The sequence below is a fragment of the Alligator mississippiensis genome, chromosome 3, assembly GCF_030867095.1.
Source record: "Alligator mississippiensis isolate rAllMis1 chromosome 3, rAllMis1, whole genome shotgun sequence".
Lineage (NCBI taxonomy): Eukaryota > Metazoa > Chordata > Crocodylia > Alligatoridae > Alligator > Alligator mississippiensis.
In genome coordinates, this window is record NC_081826.1 from 114,565,472 (window position 1) to 114,583,077 (window position 17,606).

General features: G+C 43.5%; 2 protein-coding genes across 3 annotated transcripts; one reads left to right on the plus strand and one right to left on the minus strand.

The window, feature by feature from the left end:
* Window positions 1-764: 764 nt before the first annotated feature.
* On the minus strand, window positions 765-11,059 carry LOC102574957 (acyl-coenzyme A thioesterase 13). Of its 2 annotated transcripts, none has more exons than XM_059724313.1 (3): window positions 10,968-11,059; window positions 2,432-2,616; window positions 765-1,482 (listed from the first exon to the last, which is right to left on the minus strand). In XM_059724313.1, exons 2-3 carry the CDS (start codon window positions 2,614-2,616, stop codon window positions 1,326-1,328), a joined length of 342 nt encoding a protein of 113 aa, XP_059580296.1. In that variant the 5' UTR covers window positions 10,968-11,059; the 3' UTR covers window positions 765-1,325. The 2 variants fall into 2 exon arrangements, with proteins under 2 accessions (XP_059580296.1, XP_006260599.1); XM_006260537.4 differs by lacking the exon at window positions 10,968-11,059 and adding an exon at window positions 6,595-6,846.
* On the plus strand, window positions 6,932-16,855 carry TDP2 (tyrosyl-DNA phosphodiesterase 2). The gene is made up of 7 exons (XM_006260548.4): window positions 6,932-7,198; window positions 8,362-8,435; window positions 11,685-11,852; window positions 12,845-12,936; window positions 13,262-13,380; window positions 15,007-15,177; window positions 16,199-16,855. The coding sequence occupies exons 1-7, from the start codon at window positions 6,947-6,949 to the stop codon at window positions 16,481-16,483; spliced, it is 1,161 nt and encodes a 386-aa protein (XP_006260610.3). The 5' UTR covers window positions 6,932-6,946; the 3' UTR covers window positions 16,484-16,855.
* The last annotated feature ends 751 nt before the right edge of the window (window positions 16,856-17,606 follow it).

Genomic DNA, 17,606 nt, shown 5'->3' on the forward strand with positions numbered 1-17,606 from the left:
CAGCCCAGCTGGGCTGAGTTCCTTCCCCCAGCCTGATGGTGGGCAAAACAGTGAGGCTGTTTCAACTCTAAATGAAATTCGAAACAAAACACTATTCCATCCAGACTGCGAAACTGAAGTTGAAATGGAACAGTGCTGTTTCGCACAGCCCGAGTAGCTGCTGTCATCTTCTTGTTGTGGGCAGTCTGTTGTGTTGGCACTGTATCAGTAGTCACAACTCTTGTCAGGTCAGTGCTAGAAACAGTGTTCAAAATAATGCTTCCCCTTTTACTGCAAAGTAATTTTACAAGTCTTTCCAGCTATAAACTTTTTATTTTCAAAATGGAATACAAATTAACTTCTATAATTTAAAAACAGCTGCAATAGATCAATTGCTTGAACTGTAAAGGTCTCTATCATATGTAATCTTAGAATATGGCTATAACTAACGCCTTTTCTTTCCATCATTGAGGCAAGAAAAAGAACTGTAGTCCAATTTAAATTAAATTACTTTCTGCCAACTTAAATAATATGACAGAGTCAGAAAAGTTAACAGAATGAACTTTAAACTAGGGAAGTGCTTTAACTTATGCTTGACTTGGAATGCAACTGCTTCTTTCCACAACCTAATGAAGGGCACTTGAAATCTGAAAGTTTATCTCCTCTCTCTCTCTCTCTCAACTATACAAGCTGGCCCAGCAACAGATATTGTCACTTCACAGGTCTTCTCTCTTCAGATAATTGAGAATTTTATTTTATAAAATAATTGAGTTCAAGCATAAAAATGAAAGTAAGGTACATTTTATTTTCATTTGCAACATATTCTTATTTTGGATTCACAATTTCAATCAGTATTTATGAGCTTGTGAAGATGTGTTACTTAAATACCGCTTTATTATACAAAATAAAGAATGCAGTCTGTTCATAAACTGGCATCCAAAAGAGGATTGATTGTCTGGCAGCCTTGAAGACAGAGTCATTTTTTATGACAGGTCTGGCATGGGCACCAGAAAACTAAGCTTTCCCACACTGTCCTGACAACAAGTCTGCATCCTGAATTGAAAGGTTCACCTTATCATCATTCTCTTTGGGCACAAAAAGTGTCAGATCAGTCTTCAGCTTTTGGGGAGAGTACTCAAGGGCTGAAGGACTACAATCAGCTGAAAGTTAGTGCCAACTTTAACAGCAGTTTTCTGACACGGACACAAGTCCATTAATTACGGAACTCAGACCAACCCATTTAATATAGGCCATCTAACAGCCTACAGGGATATCTGAAACTAGAAGAGTAATTCAATACAGAATATTAAGGCAAACCTTTCTTTTTTAGAGATCATTTCCTTATATTAAGTGCCCAGATACTTTGTATGTCTGCCTTGTGCTATTAACTTTCCAGTTGCCTTGTTTGTTAAATCCACGCTGGCAAATGCAATGCTTCTTCCTTGCTTCAAAACCTGAGCAGTTATCAGTACCTCTTCTCCTATCTTAGCAGCTGACATGTATCTTGAATAAGAGAGAGAATGAACAGGTAAGAGTTTATGCATAACATGTCAAATATTGGAGAACTTAAAAAACCAAACCAAAAACATACTACAGTCAGCTACCCCTCAGACAATTCCTATACCCAGATTCCCACATTTCTAAATGTAACATGGGTTGGCAGGGTTCCTGACTGGTCTATTGTGGAAAGAAGCTTACTATCAATACTTTAGTTTTGTGATAAACCAAAGACAGGTAAGAACCCAGACTTTCCAGTCTTTACATAACAATCCATTTTGGAACCAAAACATAAAGTCTCAAACAATACATTGAAAGGTCACTGCCTAATGCCATTCTACTCCAGTATCTCTCCTGAGGCTTATATAAGCCACAATGCCATTGAAGCAAAAGCTCCCAACAGCTTGTGTGTGTTTAGAGCCAAGGGCTTCAACTAGAAGGAGACTATTCATCAGATTTTTAGCAATTTCATAGTTGTCTCCCACTCTGATGAGAAAAGCAATACTTGAATGTAGGGGGCTTTTCTCAACTGTCCTGATTTTTCTGTTCTTCACATTAGGTAGCTCCATGCAACATCCATGCCAGAACCGGAACAAGGTGAGCCCAGGCTAACCCCTTCCACTTTTTCACCAATTTGAATGTTACTTCTTGTTTTCAAGATCTACAATCTCATAAGTGAAAAGCCTACAGAATCAGGACTCCATCACAAAAGCCAAGGCATAAACAAAACACATAGTTAAAAGACTAACTCAAACTAGTACCTCCATTACCCGAGGTGATGCCCAAATAAGATCTCCACTGAGTTCAGTGAAACAAAATGTTTCAGAGCCAACCTATTGTAATGCATCTCCCCAGGGCTGCATAGATCACAAGAGAGAAACTCAGCAGAGTCTGTTTGTGAAAGGCGACTAGGGAGAAAACTTAACACCTTATAGCAAGCATGCTCAATACATACGTTATGTTCATGTCCACGCTGACCCCTGGAGCTCCTCTTTCTGTGTACAGCAGTGCTGTTGTTGACACAACATCTACCAGGGTGGCGGTCAAGCCTCCGTGCAGTGTGCCAGCCCTGTTTGTGTGCTGCTCCTCAACTTTCATTTCACATACAACCTTCCCAGGAGTTGCAGAAAGAAGCTTCATCTGAAACCGAACAGAGGAATATAATCCTGTTACTTCAAGAGCTCAGCATATTGATGATCATCATACCTCTTCCCAGAGAAAAGATCAAGTTGAAAGATAGTCCAGAAACTGAAATAAGATTTCATGAGGAGAGATGAAAACATAACAATGAAAAAGGGCCAACCCAGATATTTCTGTAAAATCGTGACTGGAGATTTTATACACCATATAAATTCCTCTAGGAAGATACTGTAACACGTGTTCATATTGTCCATTTAACAACACTTCAGTGGTCCTCTAGGACTGCTAATAATTGTTTATGAGGGGGCATACTTTGGTTAAGTGGCCTTTACATCTTGAATAAGGCTAACGGAGACTCCAGCTGATGGCTTGATTTGATTTACCCATCTGTTATAATTGTATAGCCAAACCTAGTAGCTCACAAAACAGAAAGGAGTATGAGAAAGATTAGTTTGACATGCTCAGGACTCCTACATGGTAACTTACCAGCAGTCATACCTCTAACTCCTTGTATTGACAGTTATCCAGAATAAGCAGTTATATCAGTTATATGTTCTTACTCCCAACTGTTTTTGTCCATGCAAGGCATGTCTATACAAGATGCTAAATGTGCAGTAGACTAATTCTACTGCGCGCGTCACAGCTGAAGCCGTGCTAATGCTTTTGCTAGTAGAATTAGCCTACTGCGCATTAGCATCACTAAAAAGGTATGTGCTGGTGCTACTGCACAGTAGTGCCAGTTATTGCGCACTGAGTTAGTACAGTACCTGTTATTACAGGTATTAAACTTAATGCGCAGTAACTACGCCACATTAATGCACATGTAGACGTGCCCACAAAAATTATACTAACTAGGTTGATCAGTGATAAGTTTCCTGTTGTAAGTAGGCCCCAAGAAGCTACCTCATTGACACAAAACAACTGGTGTTAGGTTTCCTTGTTTAGAAACCTGCCTTACTAATTAACTGCTACATTCCAGTAGCAACAGGTGTTACATAATTTAAAGCAAGTCAAAGTGACTCAGGGTTCTCCACAAAACTGGAAGCAGCAAAGATTTTGTAAATACATTCAGATTTGCAATATTATTTTAAATGCTACATCAACTTTAGGAAAAATTATCACAAAATAAAGATAGTAATATTAAGAAACCCTTCATGAAATAACTTGCTTCACCTCTAGAAGTAATACAATTTTACTTACAAAAAAATTTTGACCTGTTTCTTAAGGAATACATTTATTTTGGTTCACTGCTAAATAGCATCACTTAAAGTTTAATGTCTGTTGTGCCAAATCCATAATCGCATATGGTTTCAGATAGGAAGGCCTCATTTACCTTGTATGCCAGTAGCTTGAACGGAAACATTTGCAGTCGTCATGTGCATCTTGAGTGTTTTATTAAATAAAACAACATTTAAAAAAATATTTAATACAGAAACAGCTAATTGCAAGATGCTTGTCAAGTGCTTCAGTGCTCAGACAGAAGTGCCATTTCTCAAGTCTTTGCAAATAATAAGTTTTTGCAAGTTTCTGACTTGAAATGTCTCACTACCCTCAGCTCCAACTGGATTTTTCCTTTCTGTCCATCCTCTTTATATAGAAAAGTTAAACTATCACATGGGAAAAGGAGGTACAGACCTTAAGACAATTATTCTAAAACTATATAGAGGTTTTTGTAGTTCATTGTCAAGTCTGTTGGACACGAGATATATGGCTTAGGGATAATGATGTCAAGTCTTGCTTTTTGAGCAGGAAGTAATATGTAAGGACCTTCTAAAAATGCATTAAATTGTAGAACCATCAAGGAAGAGGCTCATAATTAAGTTTCCTATGGAACTCCAATCATGGAATCTTCTTTTTAAAAAATTGTATGCTTTTCAGTCCAAACTAGTTGTGTTAATTCTACCCTCCCTCCTCTAAAAACCATTGCAGCAACTTAACATCAGGCTAAAACCAGATTTCTGGTACAATTCTACATTAAGGCAAGGTCTAGCCTCAAAGCATTCACAGAAGAGCTTATTTCTACAGTATCACAAAATATTTTGCATGTTCAAAATGGTAGATATAGTTGCTGCAGTCTTAAATTTCATATCGATCCCCCACTTTGGCATATTAACAACCTCTCTGCATTACATTTGAGCTACACAGAGTTCTGATTCTCAGATGTTGTCCATATACTTTTCTACTTTCAGTCAGATTATCAAGCAGGGAGTAAACCGCTGCTATAAAGTTCCTTTTTAGGAAATAAATAAGCATTTTAAGTACTACATAACATCATTTTGAATTTTCTTCTAAGCCTGTGCAATGTGTTCGTGAGGACATTAGAAACATAGGACTGAATGTGGGTCTTCCAGAGCAATCATTTCAGTCTCCTGAGTGGGGTAGACTTCAGGAAACCAGAGCCTACAAAAATCTTCCATTCAGCTTAAGAGTTCTGCCAACAGTGTCTTTGACCTTTCTGAATTAGAATGACATTGCCATTTTCACCAGTCTCACTGGGTCCTTAACAGTATCTGGCTCTCTTTTTCCCATGGGTCCTTTTACTTTTTTTCCTTACTACTTCTCTTTCTATATTCTGTGCAGTCAAGCTTAGCTGGCCATTATTGCTTCTTCTGCAACAAGGCTTTTAGCCCAGAGAAAGACACTGCCTTGCATAGCCTGATGCTGGTGCAAGCTGCCCCATGTTCTGTGTCCTTGCTTTTCAACCAGCAAGGTTGCAAATAAAAAGATGTCTACACCATCTCCAGACTGCAGTAGCGTGACATATCTACTCCATGTTTCCTAAACTACAAAATAGATGTCATATAAACTCCTTGCAACAGCACTGGCCATGTGCCATTAGCACACCCAAAGAGAAAGTTTACCTGTGTGTGCCTAGTAAAGCTCTTAGGTTGGGGACTAAAGAGCACAGCATGGCACCTTCACACTTGCTAGCATAGTCCAGAGATGATACAGACACAGTCTAAACAACAATAGCAGAGACAGAAGCTGCATTTTCTCTCTTTGCTGTTCTTTCCTATTACAGTACCTTGTGCATGCAGAAAAGCAGGATCAGACCTTGACAGCAACCCCCACCCAACCCAACTTTCCGCTCCACCCAAGAACAGTTGTTACAAAATTTTATGTCCTCTATCCAATTAGGAACAAAGGGCCCCTACACACCTGCCAAATGCCTACTCCAATGCATACTAATTAGCATGTGTCAGAGAAGATTTGGAGAGTGTTTACAGACATGCTCCAGTGGGTGGGGTGCTTTAACTAAAAGTGCCCGGAGTGTCATATGTATCAGCATCCTGCACTGAGAAATGGCAGTGGGGCGCTTTGAATTAAGGCTCATCAACCCAGCTTTAAAGCGCCCCACTGCCATTTTTCAGCGTGGGGGTGCTGATACACGCAACACTGGAGTCTGCTGGAGTGCAGTAATTACCACACTCCAGCAGACTTGATTAACTGAGTCTGCTCCCACACGCTTTCAGTACAGAGCATTGGAGCAGCCTCTCTACAAGTGTGTAGGAGCCCAATGAATGCAATCCGCTGGAGGGTGCTAATCAGAGGTCAGTTGTCTGTGTGGCGCTACGACTGGCAAGTATCTTACCTCCCAGACCCTTCAGCCTGGGGCTTCAGATACTCCCAAATCTATGGTAAGCCTAATACGTGTAAGCCCAATACGTGTAAGCCCCAAGCCTGGAAGCCTTGGAGCTCAAATGCCCTCTAGTCCCACTTGCCCCCAGCCAAAAGGCAGAAGGGAGAGCCCGAGTGCAATCCCCCATTACTATCAATCGTGTAGCGGAGAACATGGCAGTTGGAGGCAGCTGTAGACTCCGGGAGAGGTCACCCTGCCCGCAGGGCAAGGGACAGGCCTTCACCCTCTAACTACAGCAGGTCATTCAAGGTCACGAAGGAGGGGGATCTCTCCGGCCAAACGAGCAAAACCAGCTGAGCCGAGAAGCACCTGGTGGCATCTCCCCTGCCGGGCTCTACCTTATCCAGCACGCGATCAAAGCCGGAGGAGTCGAGCAGGCTTTTCATCATCTCCCGCAGGGACTGCAGCGTGAGGGAGCCCATAGGACCAGCAGGGCGGGGAAGGCCCGGCTGCCTCGGCCCCGCGGGGACAGAAGAGAAGCAGAGCGGAGCAGCTACTACCGCAACCCCAAAGCAGTCGCACGCGCCCAGCTGCGAGGTTTATTACGTCACCGCCACCCAGGTCCCAAAGCCCGTTCTACGCGCCGAACTTTCTCCTCTGCGCATGCCTTTGTGACGTCACAGGTGGCGAGGGTGGGGTTGAAAATGCTCCTGCCTTCTGTTTCAGATTCCCAGCCTATGAGCGCTGCGCATGCGCACCCGAGCCGGGGGTGTGGGAAGTGGAGAGCTGTGGTCCAGAGAGCGGGAAAGCGCGGGGGCAATGGAGGTGGCCGGGGCCGGGGGCGGCCAGGTGCAGCCGCCGGCGGAAGATGCGCTGCAGGGGCAGGGCGTAGCGGAGCTCGCGCAGCGCAAGCCGCTGCTGTGCGCCGAGTTCTCCTGCATCACGGCCGCGGGGCCGAAGGTGGCCGAGCGCTGCCTGGAGGAGCACGGCTGGGACTTGCAAGTAGGCGCTGCGCCGGGCGGCCCCGGAGCCCCGCGAGAGAAGGCGGGGGCGGGGCGAGCCCGGAGGTTCCACATCCGCACGCGGCGGGGCCGAACCTTCCACCAGGCCGCCGCCATCCGCCACGCCCCGCTGCCAAGAGCTGGCCTGGGCCGGGAGGGAGGGCCCCGGTCTGTGAAAGGAGTCCCCAGCTTGGGACGGAAGGCCCCGGTGTATCATGGGTTGCCCCGCCAGCCTGTCAAGGGACCCTCCACCGGCCCCCCCTAGCTAGGGCCGGATTCATGCATAGGCAAATGCCTAAGGCCCTAAGTGATGAAGAGGCCCAGTTGTACTTATTTTGCATATTATAGCAAGTGAAAAAAGTAATATAACTATACAGGTTTCCCTTGCCAACTGCTGGGGTTAGGTTCCTGAAAGTTCCTGTGGTTGGCAAAACAAAAGGCTTATGGGAAAAATGGCAGGTGACGGGCTGATGTGCAGCCATGGAAAACTGGGTTACTCAAAACTATACCGTGGTAGCCAAAAAGGGTATATAGTAGGGGTTGTCAACTGGGGGTACATGCACCCCTTGGGGTACTTGGGAAGGCCCCAGGAGGTACCCAGAGGCAGCGTAGATTAGTGGGGGGCCATGTGCTGCCACCACTGTTGTGCCGCTGCCACTTTGCATCTGGTTGCTGCCCACCCCCCCTACTTGGCAACTGGCTGCCAGGGATCCCCCCAGCTCCACATCCAGAAGTGGGTACTCACCAGGAGTAAAAGGTTGAAACCCCCTGGATAGAAAATTAAGCCATAGATACTCAGCTGTGGTTGGCAAGGGATACCTGTACAGTGTTAAGTAGGGGCCCACAAGTTTGTTTGCCTAGGGCCCACTAAAGAGTTAATCTAGCCCTGCCCCCAGTATGTGAAGGGGGGCCCCCCCCAGCCTGTGAAGAGAAGCCCCCAGCCTAAAAAAGCTGAGAACTGTGGCTTCAGAGACTAGCTGGTTCTGAGCAGCCCAAGCTTGGTCATCAGTTGCTACGACCAGCAGCACAGAGGGAAGGGGTGCTAAATAGAAAGGAATCAAGTCATTTAGAGTCCAAAGCTGGGGAAAGGGGGAGGTGCTGCCCTGCCCCACCTTCTGCCTGATTTCTGATGATGACCACAGCTAACTGCTTTCCCCCTTGCAGAGGGCGCTGGACTCCTTCTTTGAGCCACCAGTGCATGAGCGGGACGAGAGTGGGACACCTGGCAACGGCACCTGGTGAGGGACCATGTCCTATGTGGGAATGGAGCACAAGGGGGAAGGACTCTGAAGAGAGTAAATCTAAGCTGTGGCCAGGAGGTCCTTATTCCCAAAGAAATGGTGCTAGCACATGAACATTTTATCTTGGGTCTGTACCTGAAAGCCTTGAGACTGTCTGGATGTTTCATAGGCTGAATGGGCATAAAAGCCTATGTCTTACAGCAGCTTGAGGGAGGGTGACTGGGAGGTCAGCCTGGGCTGTAACACACTTCCCCTGCATTTAACCTATATGCTATACCCAGCTTGGCTTCAAGGTGGGTACACTACTTGTGTATCTCAGTAGTGAGGCAAACAACCGTGGTTCACAGCCATACTTCTGTAGTGTCATGCCCAGCTTGCCTGTAGCAGTTTGGCTTTCTGATGTGGATGGGCTGGCTTAACACTCTACACTCCCTTTGCTTTTGGGGTAACATCTTTAAATTACGTACAGTGTTCCCGTGGGCATGAGGCCTGAGAAACTTAAGCAGATTTCGCACCACCATTGTGTTAGTTCTGCTGACAGCAAGTAGTGCCAGTGTAGACAGCACACTCATGGCTAAAGGGGACCCAGCCCATGCTTGTACTTCCAGTCATAGTACTATAGGGAAATTTTAGGAACAAAAAACCTCCAGCAAAGAATTGCCTCTGTCCTCTGATCTACTAAGCTTCCCTCCCAGTCATGGCTGTCTTTCTGTTGTTAAGCATACAGTCATGTTCTCACATTATAATCCATTTAGCTTGTGTTTTATATTATAGCATCTAAAAATTAATTGTAGGGAAATCGTGGAGATGCGTTTTCCTCTAATATCCCTCTCTTACCTTCTAATTTGACTGTCTTGTTCAGGTTAGATTGTAAGCATGGTAGGGTAGGAACCTGATCTTGTTTCTTAGGCACAAAGTACAGCAGTTGTGCCATGTAATTTATCACTGTGCGAGTTGTAGAGAAGAAAATATTTTGGTCAAAGGTCAAAAGTTTCTCTGTGTATGCAATCTACTGTCCTTTATCTATACAAAGAAACACACAGGTGGTATCATAGAATTTGTTCTAATCTATGGGTGCTGTACTGCCAGAGCCATGTCATCTAGCTCATGGATCTCTTCCCAAGTCTGGAAATTTGGCAGTGGGGCAGCAGTAGTATTTAACAGTGCTACTGCTCCCTCACTGCCAAACTTCTAAACCCCGCATGGCCGAATTGGGGCCATTCACCAGATCTGGCCTGTGGGGTGAAAAGGTTGGGCGCCTCTGGTCTAATTGTACCCATTTCACTTGGGATCTAGTTTGGCTGCAGCTCTTTTTGTCTTCAAAGGAACTTGAGTTGTAGTGCGCACTTAAGTTCTAACCATTGTTTAGTTCTACCTACACAAGCAAATTTAAGTCCTGCCAATACATTCTGAACTTTGCCATGTTGAAGTATACTGGGTACAATGGGTGTTTTAGACCAGGTGCATGCATACATGTGTAAAACATGCTCAAGCACTGTCAAACCAGTTTGGGTACTATGGTACCTCATGGCACATATACCTATGTACTGGTTACAGCTCTTTTTCTTTTGAATATTAAGTCTCCTTGTGACAGGGGACCTCCTGGGGCTGAACTCTGTGGCCCGCCCGCCTGTCACCGTGACAGGGGGCCTACTCAGGGCCAAGCTCTTCATGGCCCGCCCACCTGTCTCTGGGCAACCACCCGCTTATCTCGCCCGCCACACCTTTGATGATAATTGATTCATATATCGATGTCAGTTAAGCAGGAGGCTACCCATTTTAATGCCCCGATGCCAGGGGGCGCTCTGCAGCTCCGACCTCCCCTAATACCGCAGCCCAAGCCTCATAGATGGCATCACGGTGTTCACATCGTTACCGGCCCCACAATTATCCGTACAGGACCCCTCTACGATCCTCTCCTCTCCTCTCCTCTCCGGCGGCCTCTCCGCCTTCATCCGGGCTACCTCGCCCCCCCAAAGCCATGTTCCCCTCTCAGGTGTGGTTCCCCCAGAACCTTCAGCCTCTTGCCCTGGCCCACCTCAAGGCCAGTCGGGACACCAGGCCCCCGGCTCTTGGGCATCCCTCACGGTGGGCCCCTGGCCCTTTTGACTACCGTAGTCCTGGCCCCAGCTTGGGCCAGTCAGGGGTACTCTCCCCTTCGGGCTGGGTCTCTCTAGCCGCTCACTCTATCTCCTCAGGCCTCACCCTGCCACTACTCCCCATCCTCTCGGGGGCAACTGCAGCACCACGCCCACATCACTCCCACTCTCAGGGTCCACCCTCTCTGGGCCCCTCACAACACTGGCCCATCTGGGCCCCCCAACAAACACATGGGTAACCCACCAGTGGTGGTGGGAGCTAGGGGTTAAGGCACCCCAACCCACCTTTCACCGGGGTGATAACTGACCTGGCATTTCCTGGGGGCTCCCACATCACTGAGAGCCCCACCAGACCACCCACTCCCAGCAGGGTGCAGTTTCAGATCATGCCCAGGAGCCTCCTAACCATCCCCTTGCAGCCCCCCCTTACCTTCGGGTCATTCACAGCAGCCCTACAGCCAGGCAATGTTGTTGCCTGGCTGCTTCCAGCCAAACTGCCTTGTTTATATAGGCAGCTTAGGCCTCAAAATGGCTGCCCTAATCAGGCACCTGGAGGCTGCCAGCTCCAGGCCCTTAAAGTGGCAGACACCCTGTGCTCTGCCACACTCCTCAATAAGCTTCTTGAGTATTAAACAGTGCCAAAAACTGAAGATAAGTAAGACTTGTGAGATAAGACTGTCTGTTGTTGGGCTGGTTTGGATAGTTGGGAGCGAGAGGAGACAATCTTTCAGGTTTCAAGGACCCTTTCGGGTCTTGAAAAGAAGCAGTCACATTACAAGCTAAGTGTAAGTTAGAAGCACTGGTTTGTTGGCTCTGTTAAGAAATTTAAGGAAGTTAGCAAAGGTAAGCTGGTAGAAACCAGCCTAACTTTAAAATCAGATTGCGGACCTTTCTCTTGTGTCAGTGAGAAAAAGAAAAACATTAATTATAGCCATGTTTTAAGACTATATATATGATAGAGGCCTGTGCATTTCAGTTACTGGATTAATTGCAGCTGTTTTTAGATGAAAGATAAATTCAAGTTCTCTTCAATTTTGAAAATGTTTATAGTTAGATATATCTAAAATTATTTTGTGGTAAAAAGTGAGGCAGCAACTGTGGCAAAAATACTCTGTGTGATATGTGCTATGTTAAACATTTTTTCTAGCATTGACCTGACAGCAGTTGTGACTACTGACAGTGCTGGAGTCAGCACAGCAGACTGCCTACAACAAGAAGATGACAGCAGCTTCTCTTTAATTACATGGAACATTGATGGTCTACATCTAGAAAATCTCCAAGACAGAGCGAGAGGAGTCTGTTCTTATTTAGCATTGTAAGTGCTGTCATTTTAAAATTGGCTTAAGTGTTGGTAAGATATGAATCCTCAAAGTACCTTCGCAGAAATACAGGATTACAGTATTTTTGAATGCATAATACTAAAGCGATCTGGATAAATGAAAATATGTGACTGGCTAGAAGTGGCTGTGAACCTATATAGTGTTGAAGCAAATAGAGAGTTGGGTGCTATCAGCCTCTTGCCAGCTAGTTGCTGCAGCATTTAAACTTTTTTTTTTAAATAAGCCACTTTGATATTTAATATCAGACTACAGTAATGCTTCACTTTGATTGTGGAATTGGAATAGGTCATACTGGAAGGAAATGCAAAGATCATGATCATAATAGCAAGTGATTTGACCATGTTACATGCCTTGGTTTTTCTGGTTTATGGCTTTTTTATGGTTTAGATTCCAAGACAAACCATAAAATAGGTCACTCAAACAAGGAAAAAAACAACAGAATTTGCAGTGTGTGCGCCAAGTGGTGACTTGACTTGCATCTTGAAAATCTAAAACTTGAGAAGAAAGTAGAATGCAGGAGAAATTGAGAAAGTCAGTGACTTTTTAAAATTAAGGCAGCAGCAGCAGCCTCCTACACAAATGTGTGATTGAGTGATCTTGGTTGGAAGTGTTTAGATGGAGCAGAACATGTGCTGAAGCCTGGTTTCCAGTCACTTTGCTTCTATTCTCCACATGCATAAAATTTGAATGAGACAGTGGTGTTTGCAAGGTCCAGATGTGAAGGCAAAAGGCAGATCCTGGACAGGCAATTTATTATTATAATGCTATTTTTTTGCAGCTCCTTGTTTTCCTCTAACTGTGGTGGTATGTTTACATGGCAGGAAACATTGTAAAGCACACTTGGCCATGGATGCTCTTCTTGTTTCAGGAAAGATAAATAGTCTCATTCCAGTTTTACTTGCCCTAAAGATATGAAACACTGTGCTTGCCTTCATTGTTAGACTGTCAACATGTCTTGCTTTTACAGGTACAGTCCAGATGTGGTGTTTCTACAAGAGGTTATTCCACCATACCTCTCCTATCTACAGAAGAGAGCTGCTTCTTACACAGTTATTCCAGGTAAACATGAAAGGCTAATCATGGGGAGGGAAGGGAAGTGGATACCTTATTTTCTGTGGTTTCTAGATTCCAGATTTACTAAAACTCCAATTTTAGTAAAAGTTATAGATGAAAGACTCGTGATTTAACATGCCTTTCTCATAGGCGTTTCCTTTTGGAAAGACTAGTTTTAAGAAATCAATTTCCTAGGTATTTTGTGTAGCTGAGAACAGCTAGCTGTAAACTTTTAGTATTTCTTAACATACCTCTAAAAATATTCTTTTTGAAGTAACAGTTGGATGCAGTGCCTGCAACACTAAACTTTCTTTTCCCTATTCCCCTTTAGGTAATGTAGATGGTTATTTCACTGCCATTCTGCTGAAAAACTCAAGAGTAAAATTAGTAAAACAAGAAATAATGCCCTTTCCAACAACTTCCATGATGAGAAACCTATTAGTTGTGCATGTAAGTGGGTTCTTATGTATTATTAAGCAGTTAATCATCTAATTTATGGACATATCTTTGTAAGGTTGCATATATAGGTTGTAACTGAGGGGAGACGCGTTAAATAAGCAGTAAACATGAAAAGTAAGACAAATGTGACAAAATACATAGTATACATTAGTTTGCCCTATTATAATACCATCAGATATGTATTGCATCCGCAACCATAAACTGCTTTGCACTTTTCCCACCCTCAACAAGAGCAAAACAATGGAGTTTCTCATGATTACAAAATCTAAACCAAAGAGCTAGGAAATTCCCATTCCACCTTCTCATTAACCTTTTCCCACACCAAGACTTTTTCTTTAACTGCTATTCAGCGGCAGGTGTTTTCTCCTGCAGACTTCTTGATCCTTAAATGTTTTTGTGGTTAGTGTAAGTATGTTCAGAGTAAAGTACTTAACTGGTGTACAACTGCTGTAAAACTACAAAGTATACAAGATACAGGTTTCTCAGGAGCTAAGATTCTTACTTAAGCCATCAAAATAAAGGGTCTGTCACAGGGATAGGCAACGTTTTTTGGTCGGAGTGCTGAAAAAAACACAATGTCTACCTTGGAAGGTGCTGGAGTGCCAACGTGCCGGAGCCCAGAGCAGCTGTTTGCAGCCTTGCAGCTGCAGCTGGCCCATGGAGCCCAGTCTGCTTGCAGCAGGGCTTGCAGCCTCCCAGCTGTGTGCTGGGAGCAGCCTGGGCTCCGTGGCTGGCAGCAGCTGCTTAGAGCCCGGGCTGGCAGTGGTGTGCCGAGCAAAATGGCCTCGTGTGCCATGGGTTGCTGACCCCTGGTCTATCATGTCATGTGACTCTCATACTTGTCAGAGAAGTTTATCTTACACAGAGAGCACACAGGATGAGGGAGATATAAGAGCTTGCTTTAGCTGTCTCAGGCACCTGACCTCTGCATTTCCAGAGTTTATATAATATTTGGTTTTCATAAACTGCAGCCTACGCTTTTCATTTTCCTCTTTGGGAAGCATGCATCTTTTATGTAACAAACTGATTTTTTATTCTTCAACTTTTATTTACAACCTTTAGATCTTTTAGACAGTTCTAGATTTATCCAGGGGGGGTCTATAAACATTTTAGCTTAATATAAAACATGCATGTTTGAAATATGGACAGGTGTATTTCACTTTGGAGAAGATCAGGATTAAGTGCAGGGAAAGAAATACTACTTTAGCTTGTAACTAAAAGCTACGTTGTGCCTTGACTGTGAGGTGGATGTCGTTGCTCTGTGGAATAAACAGCTGAAAAATCTGTCCTCAAAATCAGTTCGGAAAAGGCTGGAGTTATTTTGTTCAGTAAAGATCTGAGTGAGGGAATTTTTGGGAACTCAGCTGGATTTAGTATTGTTATGAACTGGCATTTGGACTTGCTTTTGAGGAGTACCTTCACTGAGCAGAGTACCTTCAAGAGCAGATCTAAAGAGGTCCAACATCAAGTTGTAAATTACTTCTGTCCTTTTCAGTACGAGTGTTAATACGCAGAATTTCAACCATTCAATATATCAGTGCTTTGCATGTTGTCTTTGTCCTTCACCTGCTGCCCTATTCCTATAATGTACCGTTTGCCACTTGATTGCTCTAACAGGCGACTGTATCTGGTAATGACCTCTGTCTTATGACTTCCCATCTTGAGAGCACGAAAGACCATTCGGAAGAACGCGTAAACCAACTGAAGCTAGTATTAAAGACGATGCAGGAGGCACCGGAGTCGAGCACTGTTATATTTGGAGGGGATACAAACCTAAGAGACCGTGAGGTGAATGCTTTTGAAGACTCTAGAATTATTGTAGTGGTGTACCACGATACATTTTTTTTTCTCTCTCCTGCCTTAAGTTGCTTTATACATAATTTTGTTGCTTTTGACCTTGTCTTCCAAAAGTATTCTGTATTTCTGAGTGTTTTGTGGTAGCATGGTTGACTTTGGAAACTGGAGCCTGATTTTCCCCTCCAACTCTCCCCCAATCTGCTACTCCAGATGGAATTAATGAAAGCTCTGTGAGCTCTGGAAAAGCAGGTCTTCTGTGTCTAAATTTGAGCTCTCAAAATGAGATGCTGCTTTTGAAATTTTAGCAGCTGTTCCAAGTGAGAGAATTGAGTATTACAGTAGCACTAACCCTGCATTCTTTGTATAACCAAAGCTTCCTTTGAAATGAACAGAAAGGGTGAGTGGGTGGGTGTATATGCATGTAAAAGGAATACAGCATTGGATTAGTCACTTGAAAATGCAAAGTAGTTCCTTGTACTGTGTCTTGAACTGGGAAGCATGACAGGAGTTGATGGTCTGTGAAATAATTCATATTTCTGGAGTTCTTTGGGGACTATCACATTTTTAAATAGAGTTCTGATACTCCCGACTTTCATGCCTGGCACTCTGCAGGAGAACAAATATTTACAGTGTAATACCCAAGTTCTATTCTTAGCAAATAACTCCTAATACCTTTTTAACATAATACCATATTTTCTTGCATATAATACACCTTTCTCCAAAAGCCAGCTGCTGCAATTGGGGCATACATTATAAGCAGGGAGATACAGTAACAACAGTTTCTGCTTCTGTTGGTGGCGGTTGAGGGGAGGAAGCAAAACTAAAGCTGCACACCTGATCCCCTAGCTGCGGACACTTTCTCTGTGGCAGAGGGTCTCAAGGAAAGATCTTTTTTTTCTTCATTTTGTCTTTCAAAAACAAGGTGCGTCTCTTATTCAGGGGTGTGTTTGTATTTGAGAAAATACAGTATATTAACGGAAATAATACTCTGTGTTGTGTTTTTTCTCTTCAGGTTACTAAGATAGGTGGCTTACCTAACAACGTTCTTGACATCTGGGAGTTTCTGGGCAAACCTGCACACTGCCGCTATACGTGGGACTCGGGCTCCAATACCAACCTGAATGTCTCATTCAAGTGTAAATTGCGGTTTGATCGCATATTCTTTCGTGCTGCAGCAGCAGCAGGAGGGCAGCTTATTCCACGAAGCTTGGACCTACTTGGATTAGAAAAATTAGACTGTGGCAAATTTCCTAGTGATCACTGGGGTCTTCTCTGCAATTTTGATGTGATACTATAAATATACTTTTGTACACTGAAGGGTATTAATATATATTTTTTTAAATCTTAAGTCTCCGCAAAAAATATTCAGATTTTAGCTTAAGTAGGTTTTGTTTAGTTTATGAATTTTAAGGAGTAGTACACACTCTGAAAGTCTGCTAAATTATCTTAGACCCAAAACCTCCTTTGTTTCTCTTTGTCACTTTATTTGTTTACAAATAGTTAATTGTAATGAGAGTATGGAGTATTACATGGAAGGCCTGTTTTAAAAAGAAACAATATATTATCTCAAAAGGGCATACAAGCATTAGAGCAGTGCCTCATTTAAAATGTCTCATGTTTTAGTCACCTTGTTGTGATGTTCTTTTAATAAATATTGATTTAAAGTGTTTTTATAATGATACCTTTTTGTTTTGTTCACCACTAATGTCCTGATCAGTACATGTTTTCTTTTTCATGAAGCCCTTTGTAGCAACTCTAAACTTTGAATTATATTTAAATGACCTGCCTTCAAGGATAACAGTGGAGCTATTAAAGAAATGAGTAGATATGTAAACATATCCTTTGAACTCTTTATTTATAAGGCTTTAAAAAGATGCAGAACAAACTTAGGAACAGTATCACTGCTATTTGAGAAGAAATTAATTCAATCACAGTCTGATGGGAGTTATGCTCTTCATTTTTTAATTAGCTTGTTTTAGCATGCCAACCTGGATGTGAGGGAGATGCATATTTCAACTGCTTAAGGTAAATTTTGAAATCCCTTTAAGATTTCTTAGATTTCCTGGAATGCACTTTCTGAGTCGTCATACTTTGTCTAGCCCGCTGCTGCCTTATTTTCAATAGCAGAATGTTCTTAAATCTTACTGTATAAAGCTGGAGCAGCAGTTGTAACGAAATCTTCAGAGAGAGAGCAAACAGTATGCCTTTTTAAGGGCATGGTAATTGCACGAAGGGCATCATTTAAAAAAAATATTGAGGCATTAATGGAAAGCATGACTCCTAGTGCTTGAACTTAAGGATTGTAGTTCAGACTGCAAAATATGGAGGATTATGGCAGAGAGGACTTTTATTAAATCAATTTACATAAGGTCTGTTTAGCCCAGCCCAGTATCTTGTCTCGCATGGTGGCAGAATATGAA

Excerpts from the sequence above, each read along its gene's own strand:
- LOC102574957 (XM_006260537.4), bottom strand. The coding sequence starts at position 6,678 with ATGGGCTCCCTCACGCTGCAGTCCCTGCGGGAGATGATGAAAAGCCTG. Across the intron at positions 2,617-6,594 it reads TTGATCGCGTGCTGGATAAG|ATGAAGCTTCTTTCTGCAAC; the intron begins GTAGAGCCCGGC and ends GTTCGGTTTCAG. Across the intron at positions 1,483-2,431 it reads AGCGTGGACATGAACATAAC|ATACATGTCAGCTGCTAAGA; the intron begins GTATGTATTGAG and ends CTCTTATTCAAG.
- TDP2 (XM_006260548.4), top strand. The coding sequence starts at position 6,947 with ATGCGCACCCGAGCCGGGGGTGTGGGAAGTGGAGAGCTGTGGTCCAGA. Across the intron at positions 8,436-11,684 it reads ACACCTGGCAACGGCACCTG|CATTGACCTGACAGCAGTTG; the intron begins GTGAGGGACCAT and ends CATTTTTTCTAG. Across the intron at positions 13,381-15,006 it reads GAAACCTATTAGTTGTGCAT|GCGACTGTATCTGGTAATGA; the intron begins GTAAGTGGGTTC and ends TTGCTCTAACAG.